A 19,054-nucleotide genomic window follows, 5' to 3' on the forward strand; every position below is an offset into this window, starting at 1 on the left:
CCGCGACAGAACGAGGCTTGCACGATTTGTCAAATCGAACAGGCCCTACATCTCTTTCCTCCGCATCTCATCTTCCATATGACCCGTCCATAACGCTTGACAGGGTTAGAAATTGAGCATCTGCGTGATGAGGAATGGCGCCTTCTTGAGACTGATTCAGATGGATCATTACACCCTGTAGGGAATGCTTTGAGCCGCCGAAGCAAGTTGCAAATTTTTCCAAGCTTGTCTGGATGCCCTGAGCTTCCTCTTTACACCAAGCGGCCGACATCTGGACATGAACATCGCTTCACTTGATCAACGTCAGATAACGGGACGGTAGATCCGAGAGATTGTCCTCGTATGTGACATAGCTTCTTTCATGCGAAAAACCGGTAGCAATCATAATGTGCCCGATAAGCTTTCTCGGTGCAAACGTGGACTGAAACCTTAGGATGAATGTAAATTTGACGGACGCGAGCTGTGGGGCCGATGACGCATATGAAACGATGACCGCCATACAAGGTCTCGGTTGCTTTTTCGTGAACCTGCTTGTTGACTCGCAATAGCTGGAGAGGGAGTCCAGGGTTTGAAAAATTGACCATTGACTTTGTTAGGGGGAGCCGTCTCTTCTTGCCGGAAGTAACCGTGATCTTCGAGATCTTTCCAACTGGTCGTATGCTTGTTGAACTGTGTAGCGCTACCTGATATATTGAGTCTCAGATCTCGCAGGGAAGATCGAGGAACGAGGTGTTGGGACGTATTGGATGTGACCTGGTCGCGTCCATGGTCATCTCCATCATTGTGGATAAGATCTTGAGGGTCGTAATGATTGTTAGAAGTCTCAATTGCTTATTTTGAGTAGACCATGAAGTTCTCCAGGTCCTTATTAAAGTAAATCCGAATCGAAGCTGCAGAAATATACAACATGGTTGCAGAATATGAGTGCTGTGGTGGACATTGCGGTACAAACACAGGCTGGGTTTGGATGTCCGCTATGGGCGCCGATCAAGTTCATATTGAAGGTTAATATGCCTCTACAGCGTTGGACTGCATTGAATGAGGTCTGAACATTGTTTTGATTAGATCTCGGACGATCATTCAAAAGCTACCGAGCAGGTTTTCAATCTACTACAATCGATTACAGAGAGCCTTCCGCGACTCGAGGTTTATGAAAAGTTGCAGTCGGACAATATACTGCAAATTGCACTCCTGAACATCTTTACCGACGTGGTGGATTTTTCTGTGCGGGCCTTCCAATTCTTTCGGCGGAGAACATTAGGTATGTTTCAGTGGTGGCTTATAATATGGCTTTCTCTGCTTAAGGGTCCTTTAGTGAGATTAGCCCAGACTGTAGTACGCTCTTTTGATCAAGATATTGGAGCCGTCATAGCTCGACTTGAACGCCATGCTAGGGTCGCTGACCAGACTGCTGTTGCCACGGAGCTTCTAGAAGCAGCGAAGTTCCGCAAAGAAGCCGGCCGAAGACAGCACGAAGAGTTAGAGATCCAATGTGAAAGGTGGTTGAAACCTTCGGATGTCAAACATGTTCACCTGCGTCAAGTCCGGGCTAGATTAGAGGGCACCTGCGACTGGATCACATCAAACGATGTGTTTGGGAGATGGATTAAGCCAGGATGCTTGACAAGCCAGGATCGACTCCTCGTCATCTCTGGCACTCATGGCTGCGGCAAATCAGTATTGGCCTCCTCAATAGTGGCTCGACTGGAAGAAAGCGAACAGCACACCCTATTTTTCGCTTTTTCTAGCTCCGACGGAAGCCGACAAACTTCTGAAAGTCTCATTAGAACACTCCTATGGCAGTTGCTGCAAGAGACTACCAACAAAGAAATGTGAATACTATACACCACCTAAGACTGGACGGCCAGCCTACCATTCCGGAACTATGGAAGGCCTTCGGACAAATAGCTTCATCACTGGCGAAGCCGGTATACTGCGTTGTTGACGGGATTGACGAATGCACTGATTACAATCACACCATGTCCGTCAAAATTATGCAAATCATGGAAGTATGCCCAAACTTACGTATACTTTTGCTGGGTCGGCCAAACGTCATCCAGACACATTCAGACAATCCTGCTTTTGGGGCGATTGAGATTACTTCTGCGATGCTAAATCATGATATCGAGGCCTTCATTAACAATGAAATCGCCAAGTCAGACATTCTTTCACTTCCGGAATTCCGGACGACCGTTTACAAAACCCTTACGGACAAGTCTGATGGCATGTTTCTGTGGGTTCGGCTTATGGTCGATGACCTCAGGAAGTCATCGTCAAAATCCGAGTTCAGCGAGAGACTGCAGAATTTGCCCCGTGGACTGGAGAAAGCATACCAACTCCTTTTTCTCCACCTTTTTCAAAAACTCGACAAATTTGAGCTATGTCTAGCACATAATGTCCTGGCCTTCACGAGTGCATCGTGCCGCCCCCTGCGTTTCGAGGAACTTCGATATGCTCATGCTATGCATTGCCGGTCGTTAGAAACAGTGGCGCAACCTCTCGAGGAGTACTTACTTCTACAGCCACCTCAAAGGGTACTTGATGTTACTGGAGGCCTGGTCTCCATGACAGACGGTGTCTTGCGCCTTATTCACTCCTCTGTCAGAGACTTTTTGATCCGTCCTGAGGATCAATGGGTCTGCGAATCTGACAGGGCTGTGCTAGGCTTTAGAATCGACATTACCCAGACACACCGTTCTTTCGCCTGGCTTTGTCTCGACTACATGAGGTTGGAGCAAGAGGAGAGAAGAAATTGGGAGCCCGAAACGTGTCAGTCTACGCAAGCTCTCTGGGATAGCTATCCTCTTCTTGCGTACGCTACGTTGTATACTTGTTTTCATTTGAACCGATCCTGGCCACCTTGTTCCATCAGTCTAGCTAAGATAGAAACTGTGTTAGAGTCAACACAGAGTATACTCTGGGTTCAACACTTCGCCCACCTTCTGTTCAAAGATGTTACTCTTGAGTCACAAATGGACGAGCTCATGGTTTGGGGTGACCGGATGGCGGATGCAGGCCTGGACAAAAGATTATTTGCCATCTTCGAAAAAACTTTGAAGGAACGGATTGGCCAAATGCGAAGAGCGGGAAAGCATGATGATCCACTCACAGAAAGTTTGCAATTTCATCTCAACCAAGCTACAGTCGGACAATTTGGAAGTTTTGGCCAGCAGCAAAACCATGAATCTGCAGACTCAGTTCTCGAGTCTGGCACAGCTGGCCCTAATGTTGAGACTAGTTCTCCCTATTCGAGCCCAAGCTCAAATGATCCCTCTGCTACCTTGTCTCGAGCCATGGATCTCCTGAAAGGCCAAAATTCGTTGCCTATCGGCCATCAAATTGAACTATGTCTAAGACTGTCAACCTCTCTCCGCAGGACACGTGTTCTGAACGATCCTCTCAAGGTCCTCTTTCAATTGATCTTGAGGAATGCCTCGGGTATTCATGTGTTTGCGCTTCTGGCTATTGGCGAATTCTACAAAAGACTTGAGAAGTACCAAGAGGCTCTCGAAGTCTACACTGCCGCTTCCAGAAAGATGGATCATCTAGATGTACCACTAAAGTTCAGGATCCACAGTTACATGGGCGACTGTTATCGGGCACTATCTTTAGATATGGAAGCCTTGAGGTCCTATGAAAGAGCATTTTCCGGCCAAGAGATCCTTCTTGGTAGTAGGCACTATGGTACACTCAAAACTCTGAAAATGATGATGCTCATAAATGACTGGAATTCCCAATATACAGAGGTGTTAAGGCTGAGCGACAAAATTTTCATGCAACAGGAATTCGTACCAGAATTGTATCTCATTGATAATCTACAACTCCACAACTTGAGACACAATGCCTAATCGTATGGGAACACGCTACACTTAGTATGGGCCACCCCAACGCTAAGGCCACCCCAACACCAATTTTTTCAATAATTTAAACCATCCATCCCCCACCTATCTACCACAACCATAACCATGCCTGACTCATATGCCGTCATTTAGAAACGTATTCAGAAGGCTTTAGCTACTATTGCCCTCGGAATAAAGCTTAAAGTCACTCGATTGACTGCTAAATTCAACGTGCCTTACAATCAACTTTTAAATCGTTATAATAAGATCCCCTCTAAAGATAGCTACTCTTACGCGCTTATAGATTATAAAGAATAGGCTCTTTATTAATATATATAACGACTCGATAGATTAGAAATATTTTATCGTCATCCGATACTTAAAAGAGCTATAAACTCTATACTCCGCGAGCGCCTTAGCCCTACTAAGTACGTAGATAATTATTAACTTACGCGATTTTTAAAGTGTAATCCTTAGTATAAAATGCGTAAATAAAAGCCTCTTATAGCTTAACGAAAGAATGCGTATAAACTAGAAGTTATTTAGAACTGGTTTTAACGTTTTTAGAGTGTTTATTAAGAGTTTGAAGTACCTATAACTTTGACGAGATTGGATTTCAAATTAAGGTGAGTAAGAGTCAATGGGTTATTATAAAAGAAAGAGAACTTTTACTTTATTAAACGAATGCGGATAATAGAGAGTATATTATATTAATTAAGTATATTAGTAGCTTAGATTATACGCTTTCCTCGATGCTAATTTTAACTAGTCTCGCTAAGCGAGAATTAAATACTATTTAATAGGCTATAGTAACTTAAGTAACTCGTAAAGTAGAGCTTAATATAATAGTTTAGAAGGGAGATATTATCTACTCTTATTAGGCTCGGTCTAAGATTACTACGCGTAAGGAAACTAAGATAAAAAAGGTTTTAAGGGCTTTAAAGTGGGTAAATATTAAAGAGTCTTAGGTATATAATGCACTTAGAAATAAGAAGATTAAGTACTTTAAAGCCGCTATAACGAGGATTAAATAATTAATTAAGATTAGAGTAGCTAAGAAGGCTTAAATAGATAATAATAATTTATAATATATATATATATGTGAGTGGGTAGGTAAAAAAGTTGAAAAAATCCGTATTGAGGTGGCCTTAACGTTGGAGTGGCCCATACTAAGTATAGCGTGTTCCCATACGATTATCTGAAGATGGGCAATCACGACAGAGCGGCGCACGTGGAGAAAAGTCTACAGGCAACCCTGAAACTATGCCGCGAATTTTACAGCAATGACGATGGCACCCCCCCCGCCTTCTTCGAGAAAGGAGCTTTGCGTATTACAATCTGGGCAACTACGATAAGGCACTGGAGTCTTTCCAGCTAGCCTGCGAAGCCTTTAAGAAATCAAAAGGGTCAAATTTTAGCCATGCCTTGTTCATATAAGCCAGCATCGCTTTGACATACGCGCGGCTTGGACGGTACTATGAGGCAAAGAAATTACTTGAAATGGTGCATGCAAAACAACAGAGTGTCCTTGGCCCCGATCACCGAGAAGTCTGGTGGACAAGAAACAAACTAGAAGCTCTTAAATTCGTCGATAATGAGTTGGGTGAGGAAGAGTTGGACGATGACAATCGTAGCAAGATTACAACCTAATGGTCAGTTCCCGTCACCAGGGGGTGCAAAAAGTGACGAGGCCAACTAGGCCGGATTTGGACATAGCTTCTCCAGATCAAACTGGCTACATTTCTGCTATTCTACCACTACCAGATCACCACGTAGCTGATTTAATACCCTTGCCACTGTTATTTACAAGCCATGAACAGCGTTCCGACATCTCATCGATCCGTTTCTGGATTTCTTCTAGAGAAATCTCCTCCCACTCCTCGAGAACCAAATCCGGCCTAGTTGGCCTCGTCACTTTTTGCACCCCCTGGTGCCGTTCATGTTTTATCGATCTTCACTACAGCGTCATAGGATCTCTATCTTCGAACCGTACTGTGAGCGCTCTAGTCATGACATTTGGTCTATTCTCTGACAAGGCGCCGACTTCACAGCGCTACGATCCTCCTCTGTTACCCCCAACCCTTCTTCAATACCATTTGGCTCGTCGCTTAGCGGGTAATCAAATCTCGAAACGCCATGACAGAAGACCTACTGCGATATTTGTAGCTTACTACCTACACTCAATAAAGCCACGGTCCTTTAGAGAAGCTGTTCTCCTGCTCCGAATGGGCTGGAATTTGCAGAACCTTTGTATGAACCACGTTCATGGCAAGCAACGCGTCACTTTCTTTGACAACGAAGGAGATGTTGATCTCGCTTGCTCCTTGGCTGATGAGGTAAATGTTGATTTTTGCCCCAGCGAGCGTTGAAAATATTTCCCCAGCTATTCCCACCGTGTTACGCATCTTGTGACCCACGACTGAGATGATTGACATCCCTCTCGTGACAGACACAGTCCCAAGCTTCTCAATCTCGGAAGTCGCATTCTTGATCTCCCTTGCCCCTTCCGTTGCTGCTGAAACTGCTAAACTTATCGATTTTTCTGTGGTTGTGATCAGATCCACTACTACTCTGTGCTGATCTAGTCGCCTAAAGACCTCGGCGAGAAACCCATGAGACTTGTTGTTTCGGTGGCAGAGCACGTTAATGATGAGAATGGAGTCTTTGACCGTCACTGCGGTTGGCCTTCGTCGCTGCTGCATATCGCCATGATAACCGTTGGCAAGGAGGAAGGAAGATGTGGGCGTCGATATGCCTGACCGAGCTGCACTTGGAATCTCGTTGAGTTCTGCGGAGACATCTGAGGCAAGATAATTGGAAGGAAATATGATGGTTCCAGCGCCAGAAGGATCCTTGACGTTCTTCAATCGCAGAGGAATCTTGGCCTTCTGGATGTGTTCCATTGTCAAGGGATGAATAACCTGTATCGGAAGATCTAAAATTATTATCGCAGATCACAGCGCGAATCCGGTAAGATCTCCACAATTCGAGGTGGCCGGAAGGACTGGAGAAGAAAGCAGGTCAGGACCACGTACTTCGCTCCCAAAATAGGTCAGCTCTGCTGCTTCTTCGCAAGTCACTGTCGCGAGCAGCCTAGCCGACAGCACTTTGTTAGGATCCGCGGTAAAGATGCCATCGACCTCCTTCCATATCTGGACTTCACGAGCGCCGATGCCCACAGCACACATCGCTGCGCAGAAGTCTGAATAGCCCCGGCCAACGCTGTGAAGAAGGGAATGTGGCATTGCCCCAAAGAATCCTGCGGGGTTGTTAAAAGGATGGTCATTCTAGGAATCTGAGCACATTGATTGTGCCCACCAGTGACTATGGGGATCCTATCACCGCATTCTTGTATCTTTTCCCCTATCTTTATCGAAATTCGATCATAGAAGTGAGGTCCAAGCTCCTCATACGCTGCTTCTGGTCCATTTGGATCACTTGGGTACGCTTGCTCGACAATGTCCTCCAGCAGTACAACCTTTGCACCAAAGCCTCTGTGTTCCAATGACGATGCGGTTATGAGACACGCCAATTTCTCTCCGAGTGCAAGTACACGGTCCTGCGAACGCGGAGGCAGCTCCCCAACCGTTTGCGCAGCATGGAGGAAAGTCCGAAGGCGTTCACACTCGTCGATTATACTCAATTCCAGTTCTTTGGCTGGCTTACCACTGGCATATCTGGACCCATCGCCAACAACTGAGTTCACAGCTTCCAGGTGCTGATCTCGAATAATGCTAACAGCATTGTCAAGTCGCTCGCCCGACCCAAGGCTGGGGTCTGTGGCATGAGAGATGGCTTCAAGCAGTAGCTTGGTCGTGCCCGTGGACTTGGTTGTGCCAGATCGTGCGGAACAGACTATTGCCACTCTATCATGCTCAAGGGAGCTGGGAATGATTTCTCCGGTTATCCTATCTAGGAGCTTGCCCAGACTCGTCCCCCCATACTTCTGCACCACCCACGTACTGTTCGTTTTCCTCATTGGTGAGAGCATGGAGTGAGACTGGCCACAGGTGAAATGTCCGAGGAAGTCGGAGTTGCGATGAATGCACAAAAAGAAACTCGAGGATACCAGCACTGAAAAGAGGAATTTTTATGCGCTCATTCCACTCATAACCTGCGTTCTTGCGCAAGATGGACTGCACTAACACCAAAGCCGATCGCTTCTATGTACAGAACGCTAGCCGATAGCGAGGCTTTCAGGACGAACGGCCGGCTTCTGTGACCGATGACTCTCCCCACACTTCACAACGGGGACCCTGATCATCCGAGTCCAACAGCCTGGAAACATCTAACACTGATTAAGGGACAGTAGTGTTCCTGTGTTGATATCGGAGAGGACGTCGGATGCGGGGGGCAAATACCGAAGGAAATGTCAAACAATCTACGGGGTGATCCCGCAAACACGGCGACTATTCCGGAAGTTAGCTCTCCAATCCAGACCGTGTTCTCTTGTTTCAGTGCCGATATCTTCCTGTTCGTGCCCCCACTGATACACATTTCCACCTCGATAAAGCTAGGCCAACAGTGGTTGGGTGGGGCCGATCCCAGTCCAGACCAGAGGCTGGTCACGTGATGTTCGGGGATTGAAGCAAAGTCTCGGGATTTGGACTTTTCAACTTCAGATTTCTCAGTAAAAGTGTACGCAACATGACAGAAACGGTAGGAGACATCGTCAATCTGCAGATCGGCGAAATGGATGCATATGCATCCGACCTCTCTAATATAATGGCGCTGCTGCCGCTGCAGCTTCCCCCGCATTCACCTTATAGTCTACTACTCTCGCTGTTTGACTTTTTTACGACAACGCAATCTTCACAATGGTTTCGGGATCGCTAAAGAACGTTGAGCACCCAGGATGGAACACCATCGCACTGCATGGCGGTCAAGAGCCAGATCCTATTAACGGTGCAAGAGCTGCTCCTATTTATCAAACCTGTGCCTACAATTTCGAAGATGCCGCCGACGGGGCGGGCAAATTCGCCTGGTCCAAGGATGGCTACGTCTACACGCGCATGGGCAATCCTACAAACACCATTTTCGAGACCAGAATGGCCATGCTCGAAGGGGGTGTCGGGGCCGTAGCGACCGCTTCAGGACATGCTGCCCAGGTAAGCCTCACCCTTCTCAGCCTTTTTGGTAACCGTACTGATCGATCCTTGCCAGTTCATGGCCATCACCAATTGCTGTCAGCCGGGCCACAACTTTGTCAGCACCAGCTGGCTCTATGGCGGCACGTACAACCAATTCAGAGTCTACATGAAAAAGTTCAAGATCGCCGTCAAGTTCGTCCAAGGCGATGACCCCACCGACATCAAAAACATGATTGATGAAAACACCCGAGCCGTCTATATTGAGACCATCAGCAACCCAAAGCACAACATCCCTGACGTCGCGGCCATCGCAAAGGTCGCCCACGACGCCGGCATCCCTCTGATCATCGACAACACCTTTGGCATGGGCGGCTACATCTCCCGTCCAATCTCACTAGGCGCCGACATCGTCACCCACAGCTGCACCAAATGGATCGGCGGCCACGGCACGAGCATGGGCGGTATCGTCATCGACGGAGGCCACTTCGACTGGAGCGCCAGCGGCAAGTTCCCCGAATTCACGGAGCCCGCCGACGGCTACCACGGCATGCGGTTCTGGGAGACGTACGGGAACAAAGCCCTCGCCGCCAAGCTGCGCATGGACTCCATGCGCGACCTTGGCCCGTGCATGAGCCCTTTCAACGCCTGGCTCTTCCTCCAAGGCTTGGAGACCCTGCCGCTCCGGGGCCAACGCCACGTGGAGAACTCGCAGGCTTTCGCCGAGTGGCTCGAGGCGCATCCGTGCGTCAGCTGGGTGCTCTACCCGGGCTTGAAGTCCCACAAGGATTACGAGCGAGCTCAGAAGACGATGCCCAACGGCCCTGGCGGCGTGCTTACATTTGGCGTGGTATGTACCCGCGCTCTTTGTCGATACGCTTGGATGCGTCATCTACCGTGATGCTGACGGTTGGCCAGGCGGGGAATATCGATGAAGTGAGGGCCGTCGTCAACAACCTGAAACTCTGCAGCCATCTCGCCAACGTCGGCGACGCAAAGACCCTCATCATCCACCCGTGGGTCACCACGCACCAGCAACTTCCCGACGAAGAGAAGATCAAAGGCGGCGTCACGCCCGATCTGATCCGTGTCAGTCTCGGCCTGGAAGACATCAAGGACATCATCTTCGACTTCCAGCAAGCCTTTGTCGCCGCCGGGCTGCAACCGGCCGAGAAAGGCGTCGATCCTTTCCAGACCGCTTCCGGTCTCGTCAAGTCTGGCTTCATGGGCAAGTGGGCCACGAGTGCCCCGAAGCCCGGGACGGACGGGTCGGAAGGTTGGGCCGAGAGGAATGGGGGGAAGGGGGCGGAGGAGAAGGGAGATGCGGATGGGATCGAGAAGAAAGAGGAGGCGGACGGGACGGATAAGAAGCGTGAGGCTGCACCTACGGATGCCGTGGATGCCACCCAGGCTGAGTCCAAGATGACTATGGCTACCAGTGCTTGAAAGTGCTGCCGTCTTTTCTTTTCTCTTCTCTTTGGGTAGGGAGGAGTTATACTATGCCGAGGGAACCTACTTGTCGTTTACCATTGAGAGCTTCATTCATCGCTATACGTCCGTCTGTCTACTCGATGATAATGACCCCGACCAATACTCGTCCTCAGCACTGTTCACATGCTCCTATCCCCACGAAGGGACATAGTCGTCCCCAAGTTAGGACGAAGCACATAATTGATGGGTCTGACAAGAGTACTTTCTCCTAGACGATACGCCATGACTTAGATTGGGGGACGACAGGGAAGGAGCCATTCACGGAAAAGCTCCCTTCTAGTATGGAGTCACACATGATAGCTACCCCCAAGTTTGCTAATAAATAGCGCCTTCCATATCGAAGTCCCCATTCCTCACGATGCAATCCCGGCATGACAGCCCTTCTTCCTACCCCCACGAGCCGTCACACGTCACACTCGTTCCAGTAGTATCATTCAGTTCCAACTGACTCCCCTCGACGATCAGACACATAGTCCACTAGTATAAGACCTCCACAGGAACTTACAAGACACCAGGTCTCGAATGACTCCCCACCGGATCAAAACTGAAACTACAATCCTGCCGTTAGCATTGCGTATTTGAGGCGGGTTATCGAGCCTTGGGACGTTTTTCGATAGTGAAGATCCCCGAGACATGTCTCAAGAGTGCAGTACTTAGTCGCAAAAAGTAAGATATGGACTCAGCAAATACATACTCCATCTTCGCCTCCATCAGCTCACCCATCCTCAACTCCGCATACACAATCTCCCCCTTATCCCCCACTGGCTCAGCGAGAAACGTTCCCAGCGGTCCAATGACGCGGGAGCCGCCGTGGCTTAGCACGTCGTCTGCGGTCCAAGCCGTGCCGTCTGGTTCGCGGTCGCTGGGGTTGGAGGCGGCGAAGGGTGGGTAGTCGGAGGGGAAGAGGGAGACTTGATGGGTTGGGAGTGTTGGTGAGTAGGCAAGAAGGTTATTTTGCAGAATTGATTCGAGTCGATGACGAAACAGCGGCATTCTTTCGCGATGCGCTGCATTGTTGCGATATAGGAGGGCAGGTCGTCGGCGTTGGGGGCGATGGAGTTTCTAGTAATTCGATTGGTGGACTGTCAGGTGGGAGAGATGAGTTGAGTTCAATACGTACTCAATGCCTTTGTGATACAGCGCTAGCCTAGCAGCGGGCAATTCTCCCAGCAGATTAATCCACCAACCTTGCCAATCGCAGTATCGGCGACGATGAGTCCGTCGCCGGAGCCGCGGCCCCAGATCATGCGTTCAGCCGCCGTTGGTATCAACTGTGACTGTCAGAATCTCTATAGTAAATGAACCGAACCGGCGCCCGAACCTTTCTATACTTATACAGGAGCGTCACATCTCTATCTAAGAGAATAGCCGTGCAATAGAGCGTGCCTCCTTCCTTCTCGATGCTGCCGAGTGAGAGAAAGACATGATTTTCCCGAGCCGTGCGGGCAAGTGTTTCGAACACTGGAGACGGGATGCCGACAGCGGCATCATAGTATTTTGGCAAACCACTGTCGACCTGAGTATCCCGAATTTCAGATGCGCCACCTGTTGGTTTTCCCCAAAAGAGCCTAGATCCTGGGTTATTCACCACGAGGCTCTCGTGCGCCGACGGTTGCGTCGAAGGCATAGCGCCGAAAGGGGGCCTTTCCTGGGGTTACATGCAGAGTCAGTAACGGCAGATAAGCTCAGCACCGGGCTAAGTAAGGGAAAAGACCCCTAGACTCTTACGGGAACACCACCAGATCAGCGCCTGCTTTCGCGGCTTCGGCAGTGAAGTGGGCCAATTTGGTCATACTCTAAGGCAGATCAAACGCTGCTGGCGCAGCGTGCCCGGCTGCAACCTTGACAGTCTCTTGGGTGCGCGACATCTGATCGTTTGCGAATGGCGGAGGCTCAGTATGGTGTTCCAAGAGGTCCAATGCCAGTCCTGGACTCGGAGATTAAAGTATCTTAGTGACATGTAGATGTGGAGATCGGGAACTTAGTTGACAGCAATTAGCACTAGCGATAGCATATGCTAATAATGTTCGCTCCTGTGTTTATCGTGGGGAAGTTCCCTGAACGTCAAAGTCGGTGGGGTAATGTCCCCTTCCGAAGATCATTTGCCGATCAACAAATCCCGGGGTAGCTTGGAGAGATCCCGAACTGATAGCAAGAACAGTGATTTTTGACTCACCTTGTGCAATATGTCGTGCTGAAGGATTATGCAAGCTATACTTGAGAGAATTATATTGCTGAAACCTGGTATGTGGGAGAAAATAGTCGACGTAGTTCTAGACGCTTCACTATCCCATCTATGTCACTTTGCCGTTTGAAAAATGACAGCTCGTGAGTACCCCTGCGCCTTTGATCAGAAATTGCCCTTCTAATGGTTCTATGCAGAACTTGACCACATTCCCGAGAAGCGAAACCCCTATGTAGACCTGATATCGGACCAAGTGTTCGCATTGATCTCATCCCTAGATCTGGATTCCGGACATGTCCTCGAAAAGTGTGAAGTTGCATACAAAACCTGGGGGGTCCTCAACGAGAAGCGCGACAATGTTCTCGTTGTATGCCATGCGCTCTCCGGAAGTAGTGATCTAGAAGATTGGTGGGGTCCGTTGTTGGGGCCGGGAAAAGCCTTCGACTACACGCGATATTTGGTCTTTTGTGGAAACCTTCTGGGATCGCCGTATGGTTCAGCTTCTCCGCTCACAATCAACCCAAGTACTGGAAGACCGTACGGGCCAGAGTTTCCGGAGACTTCTATTAGAGATGATGTTCGGTAGGCCACCAGATGCCAGCTCGTTACTTGACGAGTGACAACTAACATGATCACAAGAGCGCACAAACTCGTACTTGATGCCATGGGGGTCCAGTCAGTAGCAGCCGTGGTAGGAGGCTCGATGGGAGGGATGTCAGCTCTTGAATGGCCGTTGTGCACGCCTGTTGGGTATGTCAACACGATTATACCAATCGCGACGTCAGCAGACCATAGTGCATGGGGCATCTCTTGGGCTGAAGCCCAAAAGCAATGTATCTATGCAGATTCAAACTACCAGGATGGATACTATGATATGGGTAGTCAGCCCACGAAGGGATTGGCGGCAGCCAGAATGGTAGCGTTGCTCACATACCGTTCCGGCGTATCCTTCGACAAACGCTTTGGAAGAAAATCACCGGCCAAGAGAAAGGGACTGCAAAAATCCAAAGAAGATCTGGCTGATGGGCATTGCGGCAACGGTGTGAATAGTAATTCTCAAAACCCGAAGTGTGACGCCTTTAGGTCGAGAAAGCGCGCTCAGATTGAGGCAAGCAACAGGACTCAGACCCGTACACACCGCACTCGCTCTCCGGTCTTCTCGGCTCAGGGCTACCTGAAATATCAAGGAGACAAATTTATCCGCCGCTTCGATGCCAACTGCTACATCAACTTGACAAACAAGATGGATACGCACGACCTTACGCGCGACAGAATTGTGAGGGGAGAAGAAACAGACGAAGTAGAAGAAGCTTTCACTGAGGTCCTCAAAGCCGTGCCGGCAAAAGCTTTAGTCGTCAGCGTTGACACAGACAACCTCTTCGAGCCCGAACAACAAGTCAAGCTGGCCAAGTATCTACCTGATGCGACTCTCTCAACAATTCGATCCGAGGATGGCCACGACGGGTTCCTTCTGGAATTCGAAGCTTTAGACGGTCTCATCTCCGAGCGACTCAAGCAGCAGTGTTCCTGGGTGTACAAAGATCCACCACTACTCGAAAGCAATGGGACGGGTTCGGCTGCAGTCAAAGATAGCGTCTTCGGTGAGGTCGAATCAGAGTGGTGATGCAAGCCTCCAGGGTTTTTATTGGCGAATGGAGCTTAGGAACTACGAAGCTTTTCGCGGCTTTTGAAGATGGGTCTAGTGTAGAAGTACAGATACCAAAGGAATGTATCTTTGGAAAGACCTAAAACATCAAGCAAAAAAGGCCAAACTCATGGGAGGCTGCAATGCGCAATGTACAGTAGCATATCGCTCAATTGCAGTGATAGTACCAATGATAATGTGGGCTTTCAGGACAAGGTGTCATGGACGCGAGCACAACCTCGAGGAAGTATAACAGATACGGTAGTAGTATAATTTTCATAAGTGGGGCAAGAAAATCATACCAATGTTTCATAGAATATGAAATATTAACACTTTCATGATACGCTGGGCAATGCGGCATCAGTTGCCGCCCGTACTTGATCTGGCCAAATCGTTAATCAGCGACTTCGATGCAGAGCAGACTGGACTCTATTGAATGATGTGAATAGTACTAACCTCGCATTCCGGTCAATGCTTCAAAAGTCATCGAATAGTTGTCCAAAGCTCCGACAACTTTCTGCAATCCATTTCGGAGCTGACTGGTTAAATTGCTGACAAGATGTTCGTTCCGCTGATATATGAAACCTTCGCCATTTGTGGCTCGGATTTTGTGACAGATCATAAGCATTGCATAACTACTCTGCATTGCACAGCAGGCAAATGACGGCATAGTACGGGGAGCTTTGCCGCTGTGGCTCGAAGAGGACGGAACCAGAGACTCCTGATTCCCCGTTAGGTTCGGGTAAGGGAGAGCCTCGAATGATTGAGCTATGTTGAGTGCAGCCTTTAGGCAGTATCTGGCTGCGAGATGGCTGCTGAATGGAAGATTCAACTCTGGAACATCCGAGATCGACGGAATGGAGCCGAGAGAACTCATTGAAGATGATCGGGAAGATAATGGGGAAGACGGCGAACGCGAGATCGATGAGAAAGATGAGTTATCGAACAAGTCGCCGCAGCCACACGCAGGTGCAGGTGTCATTGTGCTGTGCTCGCCACCTCGGGGATTCAAATATTGACCCGAGGATTTAAGGTCGCAATGCTTCTCGGAAAAAAGCGCTCTATCTGTAAAGGCGCAATAGCGGTTAAGCTTGATTCTTGCACTGCGCAACAGTCAGTAGATGAGACGCTGTGGCTATTTTTCATATTACCTATTCAACTTAATACGTGCAATACTTTTTAGAGCCAATGCAACAACGGCCTCGGACGCGTCCACCGGCATAGCAGATGAGTAAGTGGTCCATCCATCGGCTCTAGCGAGTAACGGGTCCAATCTACTATTGAGCTCGTGCATCTTCTCATACACGAATGACATATTGGATTTCATCTCTAAAGCCTTGTTTTGGTCAAGAATGAATTGAGTGGCGGCAAGGATGGTTTGTTGCGCGGACAAGAAGAATGGCCATGCCTGGATATCAATAGTCAGCTAAAGATGCCAGAATACCTGGATCTATGTTCCTTACATCGGGGTCGGACCTGATACTTGGATACCTTGTTGTGAACCGAGGGTCGTGAACTGAAACTGTTGGGGGCTGTGGTCCGCGAAAACGAGTTAGTGAGGAAGGGACCGGACCAGCTCTCGTGATGTCTTACGGTACTGCTGACGATAGAACCCTGGCATGCACAGGTGTACTAACAAGTGCGAAGCGCAATCAGCATAGCTCTGTGGATCACCGTTTGCCATCATGACTTACACACATCCACCAAGCTCTACGTTTTGCTTCCGCGAATTCACCCTCGTTGTCGCCCTGCGAATGAAGAGACATGTCCATGGCTGAGATCAATGCTTGTCCGGCTCGAGTACGCATCTTGCTGATGTTTCCCCGCTGGGCGTATTCGTAAATACTCAAGATGAGCAGTGCAATGACGCTTTCTATCTCAACAGGCACATTTGGATGAAAAGACCCCCGTCGAGCGGTAGGCGAGCTCCCGGTCAGTGCACGAGATGGTGAGGAATCGGAGTCCAATATTTCGGACTCGATCTCGACACTCTCCATGGTCGATTCCGCAAAAGACTGGGCAAATTTCCTTCGATAAAGCACAGACTCGGGATTGGCAGGATCTTCATCATCATGATGCGGGACCAAAGCCAGGATTGTTGAAATTGCAAGAGTGATAGGAGATGACGGTTCGAAATCACTCCTGACATTGCTTCTGTGACCCTTCCTGTGTTCGTCCCTAGGCCTAGACGATGGGCGATCTACCACTGGGCTTGATACTGGAGGCGGCAAAACAGGAAAGTATGGATGGATGAAAACGTAATAAGCATTTAGACTGTCGCGAGTCAATTAACGGCTGAATGCAACGCGCCTGGAACAGCAGACAGATGGACAGTTGAGGGGCTTACAGATCTTCATCACTGCCGTAGACCCTAACAATAGGACTGGCTCGCTCCGGAAGAGAGTCTGGTCTTGATTGCGGACTGCTGCCACTCGACTGACCGTCAAATTGAACCGAGCTAGTGAAGAGGCTGTCATAGATGAAATCGCTGTCCTGGGAGAAGTCCAGCTGGCTGAGCCCCGCTCCAGGACTGATGAATGACGGTGCTTCATCGAACACGACTATGATCAATGAGTAAGAGCACAAATTGCGATGAAAAATACATGACGTACAGTCTTCGTCATTCCAGTTAAATGTCATGTCACGATCTTCGACCTGAGGTTGCTTTTGCGATACTTTGGACCGAGGGGCTCGAGGCCCGCCTCTCTTGCTTTTGGTGTACTGGCATTCTCTGCCCCTCGTCGAGCACTAAAATTTGCGTCATTTACATGTTGGAAGATCTATGGCCACAGAGAATGGGAGGGTACCGACATTTGTGCATACTTTCTTCCCGTCACAACGTGTTCGCGAGGCGCGGCTGTCAAAACGTTAGGTCCAAAACGCTTGGAGGCTAACATTCTAGACTTTGTACCAGGCAAGGCATGCGACCTTCACAGGTGGGACTGCAAACTTCTTCTTGGCAATCGTTGTTCGACGCGCAGGGGTACGAAGTGCGGTAGCTGTGGAGGCCATGGGCACGTGTTTGGTGGTGACATGTCCCAGCACAGTAAGTGGAGTGTAGAAAGATATGAGAAGGTGGCTCTATTTAAGGTGCCTGCATTAATCAAGGGAGGCAGTCGTCATCCCACCTCAAAGCATGTGGCAGGATTGCGGCGGCAGAGACCCTTTTCCCTTTCCCAGAAAAGGAACAAGCTGCATGCTTGCATGAAGGCCATTGGAGGCCATTGGAGGCCATTTCCTGATAAGTGAGGGTCTCCCTCTCATTCGATATCCTGACTGGCCGAGAGTCTCCACCGTCAACCCCACTGGGAATAGGGTGGGAAAGGGAAGGAGTGCGAAAGATAAGGAGAGAGTGGGGAGAGCGAGCATCTTGATCCGAGGAGTCTCCATCCGGACTGGCGCCTTGGCACCGCCTTGGCTTGTGCGGATTGCTCTGGTTGGTACAGACTTTGCAGGAGCACACTCAATAAGAGAAACCTTCGATCATGACTGTGAAGCAACATCTTCCTGGTAAGCCAAGCCGCTCTTATTCTCTTGCCGCGAGTTTACATGATTAAGAATATATACAATCTGTCAATCCACTGACGCATAGTCGTTTGAAGTAAAAGTACGCTCGTTGAGCCTTATGACTTATCCCACAGCTTTGGATTTGCCTACACTCATTTTCGTCAGAAATACGTCGCTGACATTTGAAATCAGCCGAACGATTGTTAGAGCCTGCGGTGCTCCCTCCTTGACGGAGCAATGACTGCGCCAACTGCGCCCAGCCTCCCGTTCCCCGTGTTCCAGGTCTCGCAGAAAGTAGAGCACTACCTCCTCTATGACATAAACATCATCACATGGCTCCGCAAGAACCACAATATACTCGGAGTCCTTATCGGTACACTGCCTCAGATCCCACAACAAAATGTCTTCCTTGGGCTGCCCTTGGAACTTCAGCCTGAAGAAGCAAGGTTACTTGTGGAGAGAAATTTGGCATATATCGTGAACGATTTGGATTGGCATATGCAGGACCTAGCATCGAAGGTTGTCGAGCAGAAGGAAGCGATCAAGGCGGATCTCAGAGAACAAGGGTCAAGGGTAGCGAAAGATTTCGACAGCAATAAGAAGAGCCGGACACAGAAGGCTCTGAAGAGGATACAGGCCAAAAGCGGCTCGACTGTGGGACAGCGATCAATCCCCAGCCCAGCCCTAGAAGAGGCAGAGGACACGGAAGAAACTCTGTTCGGCGAATCGCTCACACGAGAGACCACTGTAACGCCGTCTCCAGAACCACGCCAAGCTGCTGGACCCGAATTCAAGCCTTGGACGGTCACACCAACGACATCCTATCCGCTCCTTTCTCCACCTGCCAACATCGACTCACCAGACCTCCCAAAAGTCAATCCGTCCTCATACGCCCTCTTCAAGCACCTACACAGCCTAGGCTACTTCCTTTCTCCCGGCATACGCTTCGGCTGCCAATTCTCCGTCTATCCCGGCGACCCGCTACGCTTCCACAGCCACTTCCTGACCATGAGCGCCGACTGGGACGAGGAGATCGATCTCCTGGATCTGGTCGGCGGCGGCAGGCTGGCGACGGGGGTGAAGAAGGGATGGCTGGTTGGCGGTGTTGAGCACAAGGGGGAGGAGGGTGAAGGAGGCAAAGGTTCAGGGGGCGAAAAGGGGCAACTGGGATGAGCAGGCGCAGGTCAGGCTTTTGCATTGAGTGGGGAGGCGGCTTGAATGAATAAAATTCGTTTACGATCTCGTGTCATAAACATACTACGAAATGGCTAATACCGCACGGCGGCTTGCCCGCTCGAGC

At 49.4% G+C, this 19,054-nt stretch overlaps 9 protein-coding genes across 9 annotated transcripts; 4 read left to right on the top strand and 5 right to left on the bottom strand.

The window, feature by feature from the left end:
• Positions 1–920: 920 nt before the first annotated feature.
• On the top strand, positions 921–3,848 carry HO173_012470 (uncharacterized protein; the record flags this gene model as incomplete). Its single annotated transcript, XM_037314339.1, has 4 exons — positions 921–1,004; positions 1,066–1,261; positions 1,316–1,677; positions 1,788–3,848. The coding sequence occupies 4 exons, from the start codon at positions 921–923 to the stop codon at positions 3,846–3,848; spliced, it is 2,703 nt and encodes a 900-aa protein (XP_037158791.1).
• A 2,171-nt stretch (positions 3,849–6,019) lies between these two features.
• Positions 6,020–6,742, bottom strand: HO173_012471 (uncharacterized protein; the record flags this gene model as incomplete). Its single annotated transcript, XM_037314340.1, has 1 exon — positions 6,020–6,742. One exon carries the CDS (start codon positions 6,740–6,742, stop codon positions 6,020–6,022), a length of 723 nt encoding a protein of 240 aa, XP_037158792.1.
• Positions 6,743–6,793: 51 nt separating this feature from the next.
• Positions 6,794–7,818, bottom strand: HO173_012472 (uncharacterized protein; the record flags this gene model as incomplete). Its single annotated transcript, XM_037314341.1, has 2 exons — positions 6,794–7,098; positions 7,158–7,818. The coding sequence occupies 2 exons, from the start codon at positions 7,816–7,818 to the stop codon at positions 6,794–6,796; spliced, it is 966 nt and encodes a 321-aa protein (XP_037158793.1).
• An 838-nt stretch (positions 7,819–8,656) lies between these two features.
• HO173_012473 (uncharacterized protein) lies at positions 8,657–10,372 on the top strand (the record flags this gene model as incomplete). Its single annotated transcript, XM_037314342.1, has 3 exons — positions 8,657–8,947; positions 9,003–9,776; positions 9,845–10,372. The coding sequence occupies 3 exons, from the start codon at positions 8,657–8,659 to the stop codon at positions 10,370–10,372; spliced, it is 1,593 nt and encodes a 530-aa protein (XP_037158794.1).
• A 546-nt stretch (positions 10,373–10,918) lies between these two features.
• On the bottom strand, positions 10,919–11,410 carry HO173_012474 (uncharacterized protein; the record flags this gene model as incomplete). The annotated part of the gene is made up of 2 exons (XM_037314343.1): positions 10,919–10,967; positions 11,112–11,410. 2 exons carry the CDS (start codon positions 11,408–11,410, stop codon positions 10,919–10,921), a joined length of 348 nt encoding a protein of 115 aa, XP_037158795.1.
• Positions 11,411–11,559: 149 nt separating this feature from the next.
• HO173_012475 (uncharacterized protein) lies at positions 11,560–12,044 on the bottom strand (the record flags this gene model as incomplete). The annotated part of the gene is made up of 2 exons (XM_037314344.1): positions 11,560–11,688; positions 11,739–12,044. 2 exons carry the CDS (start codon positions 12,042–12,044, stop codon positions 11,560–11,562), a joined length of 435 nt encoding a protein of 144 aa, XP_037158796.1.
• Positions 12,045–12,735: 691 nt separating this feature from the next.
• HO173_012476 (uncharacterized protein) lies at positions 12,736–14,226 on the top strand (the record flags this gene model as incomplete). The annotated part of the gene is made up of 3 exons (XM_037314345.1): positions 12,736–12,745; positions 12,800–13,184; positions 13,242–14,226. 3 exons carry the CDS (start codon positions 12,736–12,738, stop codon positions 14,224–14,226), a joined length of 1,380 nt encoding a protein of 459 aa, XP_037158797.1.
• Positions 14,227–14,582: 356 nt separating this feature from the next.
• On the bottom strand, positions 14,583–17,259 carry HO173_012477 (uncharacterized protein; the record flags this gene model as incomplete). Its single annotated transcript, XM_037314346.1, has 10 exons — positions 14,583–14,629; positions 14,704–15,350; positions 15,399–15,655; positions 15,711–15,779; positions 15,841–15,879; positions 15,942–16,521; positions 16,595–16,808; positions 16,860–16,995; positions 17,059–17,104; positions 17,159–17,259. The coding sequence occupies 10 exons, from the start codon at positions 17,257–17,259 to the stop codon at positions 14,583–14,585; spliced, it is 2,136 nt and encodes a 711-aa protein (XP_037158798.1).
• A 732-nt stretch (positions 17,260–17,991) lies between these two features.
• HO173_012478 (uncharacterized protein) lies at positions 17,992–18,927 on the top strand (the record flags this gene model as incomplete). The annotated part of the gene is made up of 1 exon (XM_037314347.1): positions 17,992–18,927. One exon carries the CDS (start codon positions 17,992–17,994, stop codon positions 18,925–18,927), a length of 936 nt encoding a protein of 311 aa, XP_037158799.1.
• Between the last annotated feature and the right edge of the window lie 127 nt (positions 18,928–19,054).

The sequence above is a fragment of the Letharia columbiana genome (assembly GCF_014066305.1).
Source record: "Letharia columbiana isolate WasteWater2 chromosome Unknown Sc0000081_s0, whole genome shotgun sequence".
Classification (NCBI taxonomy): Eukaryota; Fungi; Ascomycota; class Lecanoromycetes; order Lecanorales; family Parmeliaceae; genus Letharia; species Letharia columbiana.